At 37.1% G+C, this 20,670-nt stretch overlaps 1 protein-coding gene across 2 annotated transcripts in view; it reads left to right on the forward strand.

Annotated features, from left to right (window-relative positions):
• LOC150101779 (dipeptidyl peptidase 4-like) overlaps positions 1–20,670 on the forward strand; it is a 576,437-nt gene that overhangs the window by 457,857 nt on the left and 97,910 nt on the right. For both annotated transcript variants that reach the window (XM_090400235.1, XM_090400236.1), the window contains exons 14-15: positions 10,741–10,967; positions 17,697–17,795. In XM_090400235.1, the coding sequence (XP_090256361.1) occupies positions 10,741–10,967; positions 17,697–17,795 (326 nt within the window). The remainder of the gene's footprint in view (positions 1–10,740; positions 10,968–17,696; positions 17,796–20,670) is intronic.

Consider the following 20,670-nt stretch of genomic DNA (forward strand, 5'->3'; position numbering starts at 1 on the left):
TAGTGTAAAACTTGGCTCATTTGATCCTTATGAAAAATATCAGGGGTGCTGTTGAATATCATTGCAAAATACTTTGCTTCTTTTACTTGCTCGATAACTTTTCTTCTTACTTTTTCTCTCAAAATTTCTATAAACTCGTTCTGAACAGTAGGCAACATATAGGATTTAGCAAACGTTTTTCTCAGCTTGATTCTTAGAATATGTTCACGTAACACTGGATTGTATTTCTCCAACAAATGAACTAATTCCAAAACATTTCCTCTATTTCCCATTGATTCAGGTTCATCATCAGTCTCGTAATAAATTCCTTCTCAGTGATCCCGTAAAGCTAAATTTTGTTTTAGGAATTTAATGATATTCAACAATCTTGAAAATATCTTCCTCCACTTCTTCACTTCATTTTCAACTTGTTCTTGTTCCTTTTTATCAATTGTTGCATTATGTCGGATTCTAATTTCCAGCTCCTTTTATTGTGTGAAAGATCGAACATGGGCCACACTAGATTCATGGTTGAATATTTTGGGATTAAGTTTCCACCACATGTTGAATCCATCTGTAGAATCAAAATTTGAATGACTTCTGTCTGCAAATAGTCTGCAACAAAAGCAGTGAAGAGCTTTCTTGGAAGGAGAGTACACCAACCACAACCTCAACATTTTTTCATTATTTGGCAGAGTTCGAAAAAGCCACTCACGAGGGCTGGTAATATGGCAAGCTTAGGAGATTGCTTGGATCAGTGCTATAGCATGTGAAACTGCAAGGGCTGGATGTTGATTAGTGCACGGGAAGTATTAAAGGAGTGTTTGAGGGAAGTAATGAGAGACTGCATACTTAGTCAGGAGAGTAAATGAAGTGGAAGTTACATGAATAAATATCATCATCGTCATTAAGCTGAATCTACAAAAAAATAATAAAAATTGTGGCGTGAATTCAAGGAGAAAGGTGACCAGCAAGGCACACAAACATTAGAAAGCACAGGCCAGAAGGGTAACTAATGTGGTGCAGGCCAAAGATAATCCCAACCTTTCGATATGTTGCAAGTAAAAGGAAGAATGTTTATGGTAGAATGATTTTAATGAATGCCAATGGTAGGGAGGTAACTGAATCAGTTGAAATAGTAGAATTACTAAGTGAACACTTTGCAGGAGTATATCATCCAGATGGGAATGTTGCAATAACGAGAGAGAGAGAGGCAAAGAACTTATATGGGAACTGAGGTAAATGAAATAGAGGTGCATGGGATTGTGAGTAGATGGTATACTAGCTCAAGTTTTACATGAAGGGTGCCTTTGACCATATTGTTTAATCTAAGTCTCAGCTCTGGGTTAGTCCCAAGGGGTGGAAAGAGGTAAAAATAGTTCTATTGCATAAAGAAGGCGCCAAGACCGATGTAGCAAATTACTAATCAATCAGCATATCTGGAGTTGTTGTCAATGTACTGGAGAATTGGTCAAGAGCAAAATACAGGAACAGATAGAAATGGAATACTGTATGGTGGACAACATGGTTTGTGAAGGATAGGTTGTGCCTCAGTAACTTTCTCAAGTTTTATAATACAGTGACAGGCTGATTTGAATAAAGATAATAGGTTTACAGTGATACTGCTGGACTATGCAAAAGACTTTGACAGGATACCACATGGAATTCTGATCGATAAACTACAGCACATGTGGATGGATATAAGGTTGGTAAAGTGGATAAGAGGGTGGTTGATGGAAAGATATGCCCTCCCTCAATGAGTCTTTGGACTCCCTGGAGATGTCACATAATAGTAAGAATAGTAAGAGAGTAGTTTATTCAGGAGTAGAGTCCAAAAGGAGGTCTGTGACTAGTGGCATGCACTGGACTGTTTTTGGGCTGCTACTATTTAATTTGTACATTAATGATATAGGAAAGGATTTGAGAGGAACTGTTAAGTTGTGTGCCAGTGATTCAAAATTGGCTAGAGCAATAGTTAATACAGATTATGTTAAAATTTTGCACGGTGATTTGGATAGACTGGCAGCCTGGACAAAGGATAATGGGTGTCAGTTTAATGTGGCACAGTATAAGCATTTGGGGTGAAAATATTACCAGCTGTATACCACATTGATGGAACTTTACTCCAGGAAATTAATGATGTCAGAAATTTGGGAGTGATAGTGGCTAGAGAGTTAAAGTTTATTGGGCACATAGCAAAAGTGACTAAAGCAGCTCATCGGATTACTTGGTTACTGAAGAATACTTTGATGACCAGAGACAAGTAAGTTATTATTCCTTTATCAAGCCTTGATAAGACCACATCTTCACTAATGCATATAGATCTGGTCAACTGTGTTTCTTGGTGATGAGTAAGAAGTGGAGAGGATCCAGAAGTGAGTGAATATTCATTCCATAGACCTGCTACCAAGATGGTAGCAGGTCTATGGAATGAACTTACGAGAACAGGTTTAAGATTTGTGGGCTACAGAAATTGGTTAACAGGTGGAAGAGGGGTGATATGATGAAGATATACATCATATCACCCCTTATCATATTACATGAAGGGTTTTTACAAGATTAATACAGAGGAAATATTTCAGAACAGGTCTGATGGTATGAGAATTAGGACCATCCTTGGAAACTGAGCAAGATTGTAGTTAACAAGGGCATCAGAACTAGATTTTTTGCTTAGAGTGTGGTGAATAAGTGGAATAGGTTGCCAGAGTCTGTTGTGGATGCTGACAGCAAATGAGTGAAAGCAAAGTATTATGATAGATGCTGCACAAATGTTGGATAGTTCTTGGTATGATGTTTAGAGTCTCCCTTGATATGAGTCTAAGGACTCCATGGAGTGAGTGGCCTGTAATAATAATAATAATAATAAGATATTGTTATGACAGAGGTGACAGGGACTGTCACCTCCGTCATGTGAGAACAGAGATTGATGAACTGGAGATACTTAGGATATTACAGATTCTGAATGCAAATACAGCTTTGGGATTGGATGGGATATCGGCTTGCATTTTAAGAGAACGTGCAGTGGAACTGGCGATACCTTTGACACTATGTTGAAAGTTTATTTTTCACTTGGTTAGAGTATAATAAATTTAGTTTAATCCTTTATCCAAGTGTGAGCAAACAAAGTTTGCGCCTGAAAATATCTTCAGGACTGACTGGGGTAAGGTGGTACAACACCAGGGCACTCCTTGAAAAGGTGGAGCAAGCTACCAACAATCCTATCTCAGTATCTCCCATAATGCAAAACACATCTCCTTGCGGATATGTCTAATGTTATGCATTAAGGGAAGGGCCACAACCCAGACTAGTTTCGACCTTTATTGAGGTCTCTTCAGTGGGAGCCAGGCCCAAGTGGAGATACCAGGCAGAAGCATTAGCAGGTCATCTCTACCTATAGGAGTTGCCAAATTAAATAAACTTTCAACATCTTTCTCTAAATCCAGAGTAATTTATTAAAAAAGGGTGGCACACCATTTGGCAACTCCTATAGGTAGAGATGACCTGCTAATGCTTCTGCCTGCTCCACTTGGGCCTGACTCCCACTGAAGAGACCTCAATAAAGGTCGAAACTAGTCTGGGTTGTGGCCCTTCCCTTAATGCATAACATTAGACATATCTGCAAGGAGATGTGTTTTGCATTATGAGAGATACTGAGATAGGAGTGTTGGTAGCTTGCTCCACCTTTGCAAGGAGTGCCCTAGTGTTGTACCACCTTACCCCAGTCCTGAAGATACTTTCAGGCACAAACTTTGTTTGCTCACACCTTTGACACTAGTTTGTTTTATTTCAGTATTATCTCTGGCAAGGTCCCAAGGAAGTGGAAGGAGGGCAAAATAATACCTTTGCATAAAGGAGGATCTAAGTCTTTGATAGCAAATTTATAGACCAATCAGGATCTCAAGAGTGGTAGTAAAAGTTGGTCAAAAAGAGAATTCAGGAATGAGTAGATGATATAAGGGGCAACATGGCTTTGTGAAGGGTAGTTCATGCCTTAGTAATTTCTATTAACTTTTTTATAATAAGGTGACAGTTGACTTGGATAAAGGGAATGGCTACATGATGCTGAATTGCAAAATTTAGCAGTATCATCATGTAGCCATTCTGACAGGTATCCTGTCAAAGGCTTTTGACAGAATACCACATGGAACACTATTATGCAAACTGCAACAAATGGGGATGGATATCAAACTGGTGATATGGATAAAAGGGTGTCTGATGGATAGATATGAAAATGTGGTATCTGGAGGAGTAGAATTCAGGAGGAGGCAGATAACTAGTGTGTCACAAGGCTCTCTGCTTGAACCGCTGCTGTTTAATTTGTACATAAATGATATAGGAAATAAATTGAAGGGAGATATTCAGTTGTTTGCTGATGATACAAAGTTGAATAGCATAATTGTTAATCAAGATGATGTAGAGAACTTGCAGGATGATTTGAACAGGCTGACAGTATGGACAAAACATAATGGATGTTGATTTAATGTGGAAAAATGTAAAGTTATGCATTTTGGGATACAAAGATTACAAGCTGTGTACCACATTGAGGGAACTATACTCCAGGAAACTGGTGAAACCAGAGATTTTGGGAGGGTAGTGGTGGTAGATAAAGAGTTGAAGTTTAGAGGACATATTACTAAATTAGCTAGGATAGCCAGAGGATTACTTGGCTATTGAAGAACACACTAACGAGCACAGATAAGAGAGTTATTATTCCTCTTTATAAAGCATTAATATGACCACATCCGAATTACTGTGCTCAGGTCTAATCTGCTAGGTTTCGTGGAGATGAGGAAGTGGTGGAGAGGATCCATATGCGAGTGCTTTGTGGAATATTCCCTATGAGAATAGATTGAGGATTTGTAGATTGCAAAAGTTGGTTGATAGGTGATAAAGGGAGGATATGATAGAAACAGTTAAGTTATTTAAAGGATTTTATAGGATTGATGCAAGTGAGTGTGTCAGCACTTGGCTAGAGGGAGAACAAGAGGTCATCCCTGGAAGTTGGGTAAGAGTATGGTTAGCAAGGGCGTGAGGACTAGATTTTTCACTTGGAGAGTAGTGAATGATTGGAATGGGTTGCCTGAATCAGTTGTAAGTGATTTGTCTGTTAATGGTTTCAAGGAGAGGTATGATAGATATTGTGTTGATAGTTTGGGTCTCCCATGATGTGTCTTAGGACTCCATGAATGTACTTGAACAGCCTACTTTTTCTACCCACTGCAGGGTGAAGGCCTCTCCCATTGAGGGAGGTTTAGGTATACTACTCCCATGGTGACCCAGTCCATATTGGGAGAGTGTATCTATACTTGGGTAAATGAATGTATTAAGCCAGACGACAATCACAAAGATCCATGCCTACGCAGGATTTGAACCTGCAGCCTTTTGGCTGGAGAGCTAACCACTCAGCCAACCAGGTTGGCTGAATGTACTTATGCAGTAATAATATTATTCAGTTTTGGTTTGAATAAATGCATTTTTTTTTTCAAAAAAGTTCTGTATACTAATATTAATAATTATGATAGAATTGAAAGAAATTTAGTATTTAGGATCACTATTAAAATACATTAAGTCATTTGGATTTGATTCCTATCAGACATTTATTGTGGCAAAATTAGGCAAAAGAAAATTATATATCTACAGTACATAATCCAAAATACAGGTCAAAGAAAATGCAGTTTAACTTTCAGCATACTTGTTGGATTTTTAGAAAGTACCACAACTCAGAAAGATCTCTGAATAATGTAATTCTTTATTTATTTATTTTTTTCAATTTACTTGCAGTAGAAAGCTTTACCAATCACTGAGTAGATATTAGTAGCCTCTAGTGTCACCACAGTGAGTTGAAGCAGTTAGCCAGCAATGGCAATGATGGCAAAAACAAGAGTCATACTTATGCACTGATCGAGGAACATTGTCATCTTGAAACTCATGAATTATGCAGTGCAGTCAGTATTGGATAAACAGTGGCAATTGACCATCATTAACAACCACAGCTATAAGATGGTGAGGAGAAGAATTTCCTGTGATGCATAGTCACAGGTGATAAAAATGAGCTCATAAGAGGTGAGAGAGGTTTAAGGGTGGATGAGATGATTGTCATGGTAGGAACAAGTGACTTTAGTGGTAATGTAACTCGGGCAGCGAGAGATATGAGATTTTTGCTTGAGGCTGTATGGAAGAAGACAGAGAGAGGAAAGGTAGTGTGCATGTTGCCTAGGTATGATAATGATGAGCTGAGCAGAAGAGCGGTAATATTGAAGGACATAATAGCTAGAATGTGTGACAAGAGAGGACTGGAATATGTGGAAGCTTGGAGTGCATTTGAGGACAGAGAGGAATTGTATGCGAGAGACTGCTTATATTTGAATGAGGAAGGAAATAGGCATCTGGAGAGATTGCTGTTCTGAACGAGTCAGTATGTCCCAGGAAGGATGGTAGCAGGGGTGGCCTTTTGTGGGAGTGTGTACTTGGGAGAAGGCGAGACGACATCAGATAACACTGAGCTCAGTGGAGTCTAGAGGGGGATAATGCTGGGTATAGAAACAACGGAATTTATATGCTTTATACTAAAGCCAGGAGTATCTGGAATAAGGGAGAGGAAATGGTGGCACTCATAGCATCAGCCTGGCCAAAAATTATTGGGATCACTGAGACGTGGTTGACAGAAGAGGATATAATAACAGGAATAGAAGTCGCTGGGTACAGCATTTTTCAGCAGGATAGGAAGGGAAAGCATGGTGGTGGAGTACTGCTTATGATAAGTGACGACCTATGTCACAGCCTTCCAAAGCCTCCTCTAAGAGTGGAGGCTTTGGAAGGCTGTGACACTAATGATTTTGAAAGCATATGATGTGAGGTGGAGGTGGGCAAGACAGGATATCTAGTGGGGTGTTGCTACAGGCCCAGGAGCACAGAGGGTGGGAACCAGGAGATGTTTAGACAGTTGAGTTTGGCAAGTGCAAGAAGAATTATTGTTATGGGAGATTTTAACTACAGCAGTACAGATTGGGGAGAGGAAGATGCATGCAGCAATAAGGGAATGGAATTTCTAGAATTCTTGAGGGACAAATGTCTTGGGCAACATGTAATAGAGGGAACAAGAGGTTCAAGAGTTTTGGATTTGTTATAGCATCAGAAGGGTTGATAATAACTGAGATGACAACTCTCCCACCAGTTGGAGAGAGTGACCATATGGTTTTGACTTGGAAAATGAATAGACTGCAGGAGTATCAAAGGACGGGAACGTATGTGGAATTATAAAGCAGGTGATTATAATAGTCTTAGACGTCAACTTGGGGAAGTTTCGTGGAGGGAGGAATTGGAAGGGCAGGATATCATTAGTGCGTGGGAAATTGTGAAAGAATATTTGTTAGCAGCAATGGTAAGTTGTATACCACGAGTGAAGAAGAGGACACAATTTGGAGTAAAGTGGATGACAAACAATATTAAGCAGGAATTGCATGCACAGGCCAGAAAAGTGACTAGTATGGTAAGGAAGGCAAAACTGGAATATGAGAGGAGATTTGCCCTCAGATCCAAAAAAATCCTAGGGAATTTTTTAGCTATGTGGCCAGTAGGAGGAGAAATGACTGTGGAAGAATGATATTGCAGGATAAAAATGGGAATAGAGTGACTGATGCAGAGGACATAGTGGAATTGTTCAATGAACACTTTATTGGAGTATTTCATCCTGGAGGAGGCAGTTTTAATATTAGAGGGATAGGGCAGGTTCAAGGTTTAGAGGTACAGGAGAAGAGTGTGTTTCAAATACCGAGTGCTCTGGATGTCAGTAAAGCTGTGGGACTGGATGGTATTCCACCACGAGTTCTGAGAGAATGTGCTAGGGAACTGACAGTGCCTTTGACCTGGCTTTTCAATGAAAGTCTGGCTGTGGGAAAGGTTCCCATGGAATGGAAGGAAGGTAAGATAGTGCCATTGCATAAGGGTGGTAGCAGACCAGAAGTGTCTAATTATAGGCCAGTTTGTGTGTCATCAGTAGTTAAGATCTTGGAGAAAGTAGTGAGGGACCGTATACAGCACTGGGAAGATGAGGGTGGTGTTATCCGTGAGAGTCAACATGGATTTGTGAAAGGGCACTCTTGTTTTAGCAATATGCTAGTCTTTTATAATAAAGTTACAAGAGCATTAGATGAGGGAAAGGCATATACTGCCATTTTCTTAGACTTAGCGAAAGCATTTGACAGGGTGCCACATGATAAGCTGATATTTAAGTTGCAGCACATGGGTCTGGATGTCAGATTGGTTAACTGGATTCAGGATTGGCTGTCCGATAGGTATCAGAGAGTTGTGTATGGTGGGACAGTTTCAAGGAGGCAGAGGGTTACAAGTTGGGTCCCATGAGGCTTAGTACTGGGACCTATATTGTTTAACCTTTATATCAATGACATTGTCAGTGGATTGCAAGGGGATATTCAGCTGTTTGCAGATGATGCAAAGCTGGAAAAGATTATTAGTAATAGTGCAGATGTGGTAGCCCTGCAAGAGGATTTGAATAAGCTAGATAGATGGGCAAATGAATGGGGGTGTCATTTTAATGCAGCAAAATGTAAGGTCTTGAGGTTTGGGAAACATCGATGGGACACTGCATACTCTATGGGAGGAGTTATACTGGAGGAAGTAGAGTGGATTAGAGATCTGGGGTCGATGATTGATAGATACCTGAAATTTAGGGGACATATTGCAAGGGTGGTGAAGGTAACACAAAGGATTGCTGCAATTATGAGAAGGACACTGACCTGCAGAGATAAAAGGGTTATCATTCCGTTATATAATCTCTGATCAGACCACACTTAGACTATTGTTCTCAGATTTGGTCCCCGGGATTTGAAGGGGATAAATTAACTGTGGAAAAGGTACAAAGGTGGATAACAAAGATGGTTTCAGGACTGTACCATGTTAGTTATGAGGATCGGCTGAAGGAATGTGGACTGCAGAGTTTGGTGGATAGAAGAAGGAGAGGTGATATGATTGAGACTTTTAAACTGTTGAGAGGTGGTTACAGGTTTGACACAGAATTTCAAAACTTGGTTGAACTTGGGAGTGCTTTTGCTTGGTTGAACAGCGGGAAGGAATGATGACAAGAGGCCATCCCTGGAAGTTACAAAAGGAAACTGTTTGCAAGATGGTGAGGAGTGGTTTCTTTTGCATGGAGGGTGATTGAACCATGGAATGCATTGCCTGATGGAGTGGCGAGAGTGAGAACGGTTAATGAGTTTAAGGAGTGGTGTGATAGACTTTGTGTTTCTTAGGAAGGACCTCCCATGATGAGTCTTTTGACTCCATGGAGGCCTGAATAATAATAATGGAATTGGATAATCTCAGTTCATCATTACTTTCAAAAGATAGTCTTCTATAAGAAAAGTCATGACAACTGTTTTTTTTTTTTTTGAATGAAAACAGGGTCTTGCTTGTAGGTGTTTTGGAAAAATACATTATGATCAATTTAGAACAGTATATATGGAGATTTTGCAGAAATTGAAAAAACAAATTCATAGAATTTGGTCTACCAGAAACATGAGTGAAGTCATCCTTCTTCATGGCAGTGCCTAATCTCACACCAATTTGTGCAGAAGGGATGCACTCACAATTGTTGGACTATTTTTCCTCAACTCCCGCCTAAAGCCTATTTCTGGCATTCTCTGACTTCAGAGAGCTAAGCACTCTGAAGCACTTTGTCTGGCCCTCTGAAGGATGTGCTCTGAGGACACCATGTTGAGGAGCTGAAATAAGCCATTCATATGCCATCGCATATGAATAGCTTATTTCAGCTGTTTGCTGAGCTGAGCAAAGCACTGTTCAACATCCTGTGCAGTGATAACATAAGCATATAGAAAATAAAGAGTTTGTTGAAAAATGAAATGAAACATTTCATTTTTCAATTAAATGAAAGAGCAATCCATGTAAAAGTCATTGTTAAATAAATTATTATATTTTCTGAGAGTCATTACTGCTCTCACAGGAACAAAGGAAATAATGACAAATGAAAATTCTACTCTGAATAATTTTGACCTGTATAAAGTGCATGTATGGTAAATTTACAAACTTGTGTGGGTGGAATTCAAAAAAAGTATGGGACTGCCCAATGAAAGATTTTTATCGATCAAATATTTTGAAATTATAGTATTTTTTTTTTTCTTGTTTCATTATAGTTGTAAGTTTTTATTTATTTTTATTAGAAAAATAATTTAAATTTTTCATCTTTATTTTATTGCTATAATTGGGCTTATTTTTATTCACAAATGATTCCAAATATAATAATTAAGTATGCTTTAGTGAAGTAATTTAAAACATTGTTAAACAGTTTTTTTCTATGTTCAAAACTAATTGAAAAATTCCTTTATTTGTTTATTTTGCTATATTTGGATTGTTTTTAGTGGCAAAACAGTTTGAAACCATAGCAACAATTCCTCCCTAGCTTAATAAAATTTAATGACATTGGGTATTTAGGACTGTTATTAAAATTATTTGATTTATTGTGTTATTTCATTTGGACCATTTTAATAGCAGAATTCATTAAAACAAATTTCTACTTGCACATGCCAAAAACTACTCTAGGTTTAATTGTTATGATAATGAATGAATGTTGTCACTATACAAGAATCAAATTAAGAAATGCCCCATATCATAATTCCCACTGATCATTTCCTTACTTGTTAACAGTAGCATACATTAATAGTGGCATATTCCATAATTATTATTATTACCATACACTGATTTAATGAAAACCGTCTTTTTTTCTAGTTATTACTTAAGTACTTTGGAAGGAAAACCAGGAGAACAGCACTTATTTGTTGTTAAAAATGCATCCTCAAAACCTATGACACCAGAGTGCCTAACTTGTAATATGGGAGAGGAGTGTTTGTATAATAATGCCATTTTTAGTCCAGGAGCAAAATATTATGTATTAGAATGTCTTGGTCCTGATATACCAAAGATTGAATTGTACACAACATTTGATAATACATTAGGTAAGTTGATTTTCATTAAGATTGCATGTTTATGGATTCTACATTTTATAAGCACAATGGCATAATTGATAATCAAACAAAGTAGAATTCTTTTCATTTACAAGTCACTGAATATAAAAATGAACTTTTCTGTTAATTATGAGGAAAGGTTGAGAAAATGCAATTTACAGAGTCTAGTTGTGCCAACACTCTCTGTTGGCAGAACTAGACGTGTAACAAAATTCGAACTCTGTGTTACAGAGTTAAGTTGTGCTGCTTCATAAGGGAAGTGATAGAACTCAGGCATCAAATTATATGCCTATCTGTGTGTCAGGGGTTGTGGTTAAGTTGTTGGAGAAGCTGGTGAAAAAACAAGGATCCAGAAGTGGGTTGATACCATTGTTGTCAACCCACTTCTGGATCCTTGTTGGACAGCATGGATTTGCTAAAGAGAGTTCATGTTTTATTAATCTGCTTACTTATTACAATAAGATGATGGCTTCCTTGAACAGAGGAGAGGGATACAGCATAGTATACTTAGATTTTGCAAAGGCTTTGATAGATTACCACATGATAAGTTAGTTCAAACTAGAGTGGATGGGGTTGTTGGATATTAAATTAGTGTATTAGATCACAGACTGGCTACCTGACAGGTATCAGCAAGTTGTGTATGGGGGGGGGGGCAATATCCAGGAAGAGAAAAGTTACTAGTGGTGTGCCTCACAGGTTATTTTAGGACCATTGCTTATTTAACTTATATATTAATAATATTGGTGAAGATTTAGATGGGGAATATTCAGTTGTTTGCAGATGATGCAAAGCTGTAACGAATTATGAAGAGTAGAGAAAATGTTGAGTCTTTACAAGAAGACTTGAATAAATTAAGTGAATAGGCACATAAATGGGGATGAAAGTTCAGTGTTGCAAAATATAAGGTTTTAAATTATATAAATCAAGTAGATATTAAATCCAGCATTATTTCAAAGCTGAATGCAGAAACTATGAAAGTTTCATAAGAAATTTGACCAGAGAGCTTACAGGAATACACCCGCCAGCATTTACAAGTTGCCCTAGCACGGACCTTATAGGAGACATGATTGCTTGCCCGAGCATCCGTATATTCGCCCTCTATTGGTCCATTTTGATAAGGTTTCACTGGCCTGACAGATGCTTCAAACTGGTTGGTTCTCCTCAGAGACCAGGCAAACCGAGGAAATTTAAGTTACCTTAGCTGCTTCAGTCAAGTAATGCAAGCCAAGGCAACTTGGGGGGATGCCGAGGATTGTATTCTCGTAAGTTCTCAGGTCAACTTACGAAACTTCATAGTTTCTACAAACATTCAGCTTTGAAATAATGTTGAGCTAATATCCACTTTGCCGATGTAATTTTGCATCGCCGAAATGAAGCTGTATTGCTCTTTCTTTTAGTCATAAACAATTCCTAAGTTTTAAATTGTGCGCCATTCTGAATAGTTTTTGGTTATCAGATCAACTGCCACAGTATCGCAGTGCTTGTGTTCAAGTAACCCTTATTTTACTTAATAATGGTCCCAAAGTACAAGAGCAGTGATGCTGGCAATTCGGATATGCCAAAGAGAAGTCGTCAAGTGCTTCCTTTTAAGTGAAAAGGTGAAAGGTGAAAGTATTATTTCTTTATAAAATAATAAAGAAATAATAATAATAAAAATGTATGCTGAGGTTGCCAAGATTCTATTCACATGCAGATAACTTTTATTCCAGTATGTTGTTAGAATTGTTCTATTTTATTATTAGTTATTGTTAATATCTTACTTTGCCTAACTTATAAATTAAACTTTATCATATGTATGTATAGGAAAAAACATATTATATATAGGGTTTGGTACTATCTGTGGTTTTCAGGTATCCACAGGGTGTCTTGGAATGTATCCTCATGGATGGCAGTGGGGGGGGGAATACTACTGTACTCAAAATATGGACAAGTTAATATCTGAATGGTATCCTAGAGATGGTTGTTTAAGAGATACCTGTGCTATGAGAGATTTCTTCAATTAAACGCAAAAAACACAATAAATAAATAGTATTATTTATCACTGTTTCTTCATGTTAATTGAAGAAATCCCAGAGATGGAAAGAGTTGTATAAAGACCAAAGAGATGGTAGGAGAATGAGATTAAAGAGATAGCTAGACTAGATTCAGATATAGGACAGAATGGAAGAATTTGGGAAGGCCTTCATCCAGCAGTGGACAGAAAATGGATGATGATACTTTCTTTCACAGTTTCCAGAAAACTAACATGCATAGAAGATAGATTCGTAAATTTCCTTACCTTTTCAACAATATGATATTATAAAAACTAGTTAACAGAGTCACTGACCTCTATTCCAACCCATCTTTCCTTGCAGTTGTACTTAACTGTATTTGTCGCACATTCTTATCTAATTATTAAAATTCTAACAAAATACTTGTTATCCCTTCCATCCCTCAGTTCTCTCAACTTATAAATTACAATAAAGCTATTACTATTCTCTGTATTTGGACATCTTAAAAAAAAAAAAAAAAAAAAAAACTTTTGAACAAACATAATTTCTGCACTGCTTTCAAACCTGATATCAAGCTGGTTGCCCTAAAGATCACTCACCTTCTCTCAATTCCAAATGTATATAAAGTTTCTTTTACTTGCAACTTGACTTATTACATATAAAAGTGGATCTGTTAATGTCCATCTGAATGAATATAAGAAATATATTTGTTTTTCTTAGAAATTGGAAGAACAGCAGGACATTGTGCCCTTCAATTGGAAAAGATCTGGGTTTGATTCTCGTCACGATGAAGGGAATCCTTATATGTGCTTTTCAATTGAAGGTGAGTTAGCCGATCTCACACAGAGGTAGCATGGTTTTTTCTCTCAGAAACTCGGGTTTTCATCCCACATACAGATAAATCGGCCTTAAAAACACACAATTCACAGACAAAAAATGCTGTTGTTGATGATGGCGATGGTAGTAGGAGAAGTAAGTAGTAGTGGAGAGTGTGAGATGTATTTATTGAAGTAGAATAGAGTGCCCTTACATGATGAGTCCTTGGAGTCCCTGGTAATAATAATAATAATAATAAATACAGTTATGATCAGTTAGATCTAGAAGATCGTGCTGTGTACATCCTACCCAGAATTAAATAGAAAAACTATCCTTTGCTATAGTAAGTACAAACGTGAGATACTTTTTTTTTTTTTTTTGAATAAGCATCTTAAAAACCAATCCAACTTTAATAAATATGGTTGTGTGAAATTTTCCAAGATATTCTTAGACCTCTAACCCAACAACCATAGATGTTGCTTCTGGGATTTCAGGCTTTTGATCCAGTCACTTACTACTTGATTTTGTGTTGCCTCTGTGCAAGTTACAGTTGTAATATTATATCTCCAATGATGACATTGTGACAGAGACAAAATATTGGTGTCATTGAGTTTGTGGTGGTGTCCCCCCCCTCCCACCACCACCACCACCAATAAAGGATGTTCTAAATTTGTGGTACAGAAATCTTGGCTGGCTGATGTGGAAACAACTGCCTGAAGTTCAAAGATTTGATAAGGATCAGTCAAATCATTTTCATTCCATGGAGAATGTCTTACATCCAAGTGTATCCAAAAACTATAAAGTTTTGGTGGCAGAAGTGTTAATGGTATGGAACTGTTTCTCCTGTATGGATTCAGACTTTTGTATGTAGCAAACAATGAATAAAAATTGATAGGCAATATTGTCTGGATAAAGCAATTTTTCCAACATTGTGGATTTTGAAATATGAAATATGAAAGTGTCAAAAATTTGCCTGTTGACTACTATTCTAGTGCAAATGCTTGGATGACTAATGCCATTTTTAAAAATTGGTTAAGTGGGATCTTAAATAAAAGTCGAAAATTGTCTTGTTAGTAGACAACTGCACTGCACACACAAACAATTTATCATTAAAGAACATCAAAGTAATTTTCTTGCCTTCGAACACTACATCCTTAATCCAACCATGTGACCAAGACATCATACTAGCTTTTAAAGTTATTATCGAAGGGAAGTTCATGCAAGAATTATAGCTGAACTTGATATAAAAGACCAATCTGATGCTAGTGCAATTGCAAAAAAAGATTTCCCTTCTTGATGCATTGCATTTGTTAGCAATGTCATGGAAGCAAGTCTCAGAGAAGACTATTGAAAACTGCTTCTAAAAAGGTGGATTTTTTAAAACTAACTCTGAAACTCCTTCTTCCAAAGAATTTGAATATCTTACAAATGAAATTTTTGATAAAATCCCAGATGGTATGTCAAAAGAAGAATTTGACAATTGGTTGGATATTGATAACAACGTTGAAGTGGTGGCTACAATGACACACAGTACAATGACACAGTTAAGATCTTGGAGAAAGTAGTGAGGGACCGTGTACAGCATTGGGCAGATGAGGGTAATGTTATCTGTGAGAATCAACATGGATTTGTGAAAGGACGCTCTTGTTTTAGCAATATGCTAGCCTTTTATAATAAAGTTACAAGAGCATTAGATGAGGGAAAGGCATATACTGCAATTTTCTTAGACTTGGCGAAGGCATTTGACAGGGTGCCACATGATAAGCTGATATTTAAGTTGCAGCACATGGGTCTGGATGTCAGATTGGTCAACTGGATTCAGGATTGGCTGTCTGATAGGTATCAGAGAGTTGTGTATGGTGGAGCAGTTTCCAGGAGGCAGAGGGTTACAAGTGGGGTCCCACAGGGCTCAGTACTAGGACCTATATTGTTTAACCTTTATATCAATGACATAGCCAGTGGATTGCAGGGGGATATTCAGTTGTTTGCAGATGATGCGAAGCTTGGAAGGATTATTAGTAATAGTGCAGATGTGGTAGCCCTGCAAGAGGATTTAAATAAGCTAGATAGATGGGCAAATGAATGGGGGTGTCATTTTAATGCAGCAAAATGTAAGGTCTTGAGGTTTGGGAAACATCGATGGGATGCTGCATACTCTATGGGAGGAGTTATACTGGAGGAAGTAGGGTGGATTAGAGATCTGGGGTTGATGATTGATAGAAACCTGAAGTTTAGGGGACATATTGCAAAGGTGGTGAAGGTAACACAGAGGATTGCTGCTATTATGAGAAGGACACTGACCTGCAGAGATAAGAGGGTTATCATTCCGTTGTATAAGTCTCTGATCAGACCACACTTGGACTATTGTTCTCAGATTTGGTCCCCAGGATTTGAAGGGGATAAATTAACTGTGGAAAGGATACAAAGACGGATGACAAAGATGGTTTCAGGACTGTACAAGGATAGTTATGAGGATCGGCTGAGAGAATGTGGACTGCAGAGTTTGGTGGATAGAAGAAGGAGAGGTGATATGATTGAGACTTTTAAACTGTTGAGAGGTGGTTACAGGGTTGACACTGGGGAGTTCTTTCGCTTGGTTGATCAGCGGGAAGGAGTGATGACAAGAGGCCATCCCTGGAAGTTACGAAAGGAAACTGTGAGCAAGAGGGTAAGGAGTGGTTTCTTTGTGTGGAGGGTGGTTGAGCCGTGGAATGCATTGCCTGATGGAGTGGTGGGAGCGAGAACGGTCAGTGGGTTTAAGGAGTGGTATGATAAACTTTGTGTTTCTCAGGGGGGGGGGGGGAGACCTCCCCTCGATGAGTCTTGACAGACTTTATGTCTTAGAAAGGACCTCCCTCGATGAGTCTTTTGACTCCTTGGAGGCCTGAATAATAATAATAATAATAATAATGACACTGTCGGAAATATGTCAGGTTGGTTCCAATGAGAACGTTAAATTAGGAGAAGAAACTGAACCTAATACAAGTATAGAAGAACAAATTTTAGAAGCTCCTCTAACCAATGCAAGAAGCTACGAATACTTCGTCGTGGTGTGCAACATAAAGCAACTAACTTCAAAAGGCATTATGAGTATGAGCAATTTATTCGTGAACTATTATACTCAAACACATGACACTAGATAAGGTTTTAAAATGAATTTTATGTTGTTGCTATTAAAAGTTATTAATGTCTTCAGCAATGTCATGGAAGCCAGTTATTGTTATTGAAAAGTGACTGTCCCAAAGTGATCAAAATAAGTTGCGTCTACTGTATGTATATATATATATATATATATATATATATATATATATATATATATATATATATATATATATATATATATATATATAATTAATTTTTTAACTTGGGAATATTGTATATTAGGGTTACCAAGTAATTTTATAAGCTTGGTTATTTAACTCCTAATCCCAAGTATGCAAACAATTAAGTTTGTGCCTGAAACATAGTTCAAGTCTAAAGATGGTACAACAGCAGGGCAACTCATTGTAAAGGTGGGTAAAGCTCTGATCACTATTCTTAGTATTTTACCCACCTTTACAATGAGTTGCCCTGGTGTTGTACCATCTTTAGACTTGAACTATGTTTCAGGTGCAAACTTAATTGTTTGCATACTTGGGATTAGGAGTTAAATAACCAAGCTTATAAAATTACTTGGTTAACTCTCACTATAACTGACATAGGAACAGCAATAAGTTATAATGTATTTACTTATGACAAATTACCAAAAGTCCCAGCAAAAACTCCATAGCATAATTGCCATGCTAAATGAAATTAACTAGCATATTCACTATAATGAACTATTCCTGTGAGTTCACTCTAGTAGAGCTAACTGTATGTGCTATTAAAAATTGCACTAATACATTTTTTAACCACTTTTCTTTCTTTTACCAAGTGACTCTTTTGGAATCAAATGATGAGTTAAGGAAACAAGTTGATAAACGAGCATTGCCACAAGTCCGTACATTCCAAGTGCCTATCAATGGAGGTTACCGTAAGTTGATTTATTTCTGTTAAACTGTAATGTTAAGAAAAGTAAACTCTGATTTTAGCAGGCTTGATTTCTTTTTTACTGAGATAATTTTTATAATCATGAACAGATTCCTGAAATGTACCCTCATGGAGTGTATATGATATTTTGATAGCAATATTTGAAAAAGTTACATCATTACTAACTTAATGACAACAAATTTCCTCCAAATTAATCTGTTATCTCTTGAGACTCCAATATTATCAGATCTCATATTTCTGTCTTCTAAGGCACTTCTTACTGTATTAATCCACCTAGATCTTGATCTTCCTCTGGTTCTTTTTCTCGCCATACTGACAAAGGACACTTGTTTTGTTAACCTTCCCTTTCCCATTCTGTTCTGTTTAAGTGCGACCATACCACCTTAGATTAGCTCTCATGCATGCTTGAATGCTAACAATGTCAAGTTCATTCATAATATCTGCATTTTAATATGATGCCACCTTTTCAGTCCCCTAATATTTCCCAGGATTCTTATATTAGTAGTTTCCAGTCTTTGATCAACTGCTTTATTTTTAAACCAGCTCTCAGATCCATAAGTTAAAATTGATTTGAACACTGCCTTGTACAAGTTTAGTGTTTTGGGTTGATTTCTCTCGCATTCCATACTAATTCACACCTATTCATTCTATAGGTCCTCAGTTGATGTTTTCAATATTTTATCTATTTTCCATGTTTGGAGTGTTCTATGTTTCTTCTCTAGAGCAGGGTTTCTGGAATATGTAAAAAATAAATAAAAAATATCAAAAAATGTATAAAATTAATTTAAAAAATAGAAAAAATCCTTAGTCCACCCACAGTACAAATATCCTATGGATTTACAGAAAAATCTTTCATGAGTGAGAGCTGCATAAAAAATAAAATACAAATAACCCTGTAGAGTTTAGATCATGATACCTGACACATTTCCACATTTTTAATTTTTTTTCTTGGCAGAACTAGTCCTGCCTTTCCCATTGTCATCCCCTAGAGTCTAGACCAGGGATCTCCAAACTACGGCCCACGGGTCAGATGCAGCCCGTGATATGATTTTATCCGGCCCACCAATTGGACTAATTTTTCAATAAGAATCCGCAAAAAAAAAAAAACAGGGTATTGATAGATTTCAAATGCATTAATTAAAATTGCATTCAAAATATATTCCCCAATAGCAAAAAGTAACCGTAATCCAAGTTATGGTCTTTCTAACTGTAAAAGGTCAGTTAAAATGGACTAACGAAGAAAAAAAATTTAAAAGAATTCAAAACGAAATAAAAAGTTATATCCAAATAAACTTTTTTATCAACAAAAAAAATGTATGTCGCACGAAATAAGAACACTTAAAAAAGTCGGTAAAAACACGGTTAAAATGAACTAACGAGCAAAAAACAAAATTTAAAAAAAATTTCCTGATCTGTATTCATTGACAAAAAACTAAGTTATACGAAATTAAAAAAAAAGTTGCATGTAAATTTTCGGTGTATATTCAGTTGAAAAACTAACAACTAGCAAAAATTTGTAATTAGCACTTCAAAATTTGAACCTGAGTTTAATAAGATTTTAAAAACACAAACACAGTTACATCATTCACATTAATGGTTTTATTATAATTTGTGATAAAAATATGAGGATTTGCTGATAGTATTTGTTGTCATTAATATACGATAATTTAATCTCACATACTATGTAATCAGTTTTTATCTGCTTTCAATAAAACTCATATATCTAGTTCTAGAGTTTTTTATTACTACGGCCCTCTGAACAGTGCTGAAGTACCCAATGTAGCCCTCACGGCGAAAAGTTTGGAGACCACTGGTCCAGACCACCTCCAGTATCATTAATATATTGGGATGGCTCAAGTCTTAGAAGCCCTTCTGGCCTCTGAACTTCCATACATCACTTTTTGATAACTTTCAGTCATCTACTATGCTGTCAATTTCACAAATTGATTTTGATGCCTATCCTTTTGAATAACAACCTTGCATACGAAATCATTTCAAATGCTTTGGGAAAATCCAGAAGTGTCATGATATATCTATTCACATTATACAGTTCTGCTGTCACCTTATTATAAAATGTGAGAAAGCCTGCCTTTTAAGAAAACCATGCTATCTCCTGTATAGAGGACCCCAGTGCTGTCTATTCAGTTTTAAATGCAGTTCCAAACCAGCCCTCCCAATACCTTGATGACCACACAAGGGATACCAATTGGTCTTTATGCAGCATCAGTCCTAGCTCCACGCTTGTGTAATGGAATTATCTTGCACTCTTTCCATTCATCAGGAATCATGCACGTGACAGTATTTAAGATAAATAACAGCTTTTCAGTTAAATAATAAATTACACTATAACCACAGTAATTAAGGCCAAAACATCTGCTTGACTCTGCATTGCTTTCCCTAATTTTGCATCATCTGCAAACAGCTGCATATCACCAGTTAAACTCATCCCAATATCATTAATATACAAATTGAACAACAGTGATCCCAAAACTGACTCCTGTGGCAAACACTAGTGACCTTGTTCTATCAGGATAGTGCACCCATATACAACTTTCTGACACCTATCTGACAGCCAGTCACTGATCCAACTTGTAAGTTGGATCATTGACTGGTTGTCCAATCCCATTCATTTCAATTTATTTAAGAGCTTGTTATGTGGTAGTCTATCAAAAGCTTTTGAAACATCCAAGTGCACCACTGTATATGCATCTCCCCTGTCCAAGGTATTTGTCACCTTGTTATAGTACATAAGTAAGATAGTAAAACACGATCTCCCTTTAACAAACCCATGCTAACAACCACAGAGAATAATGCTGTTATCTATCCATTTCTGTATCTCTCTCTAGTCCCTTCACCAC

Source organism: Typopeltis vanoorti, chromosome 11 (assembly GCF_054136105.1).
Source record: "Typopeltis vanoorti isolate ZY-2024b chromosome 11, IOZ_Tvanoo_1.0, whole genome shotgun sequence".
NCBI lineage: Eukaryota > Metazoa > Arthropoda > Arachnida > Uropygi > Thelyphonidae > Typopeltis > Typopeltis vanoorti.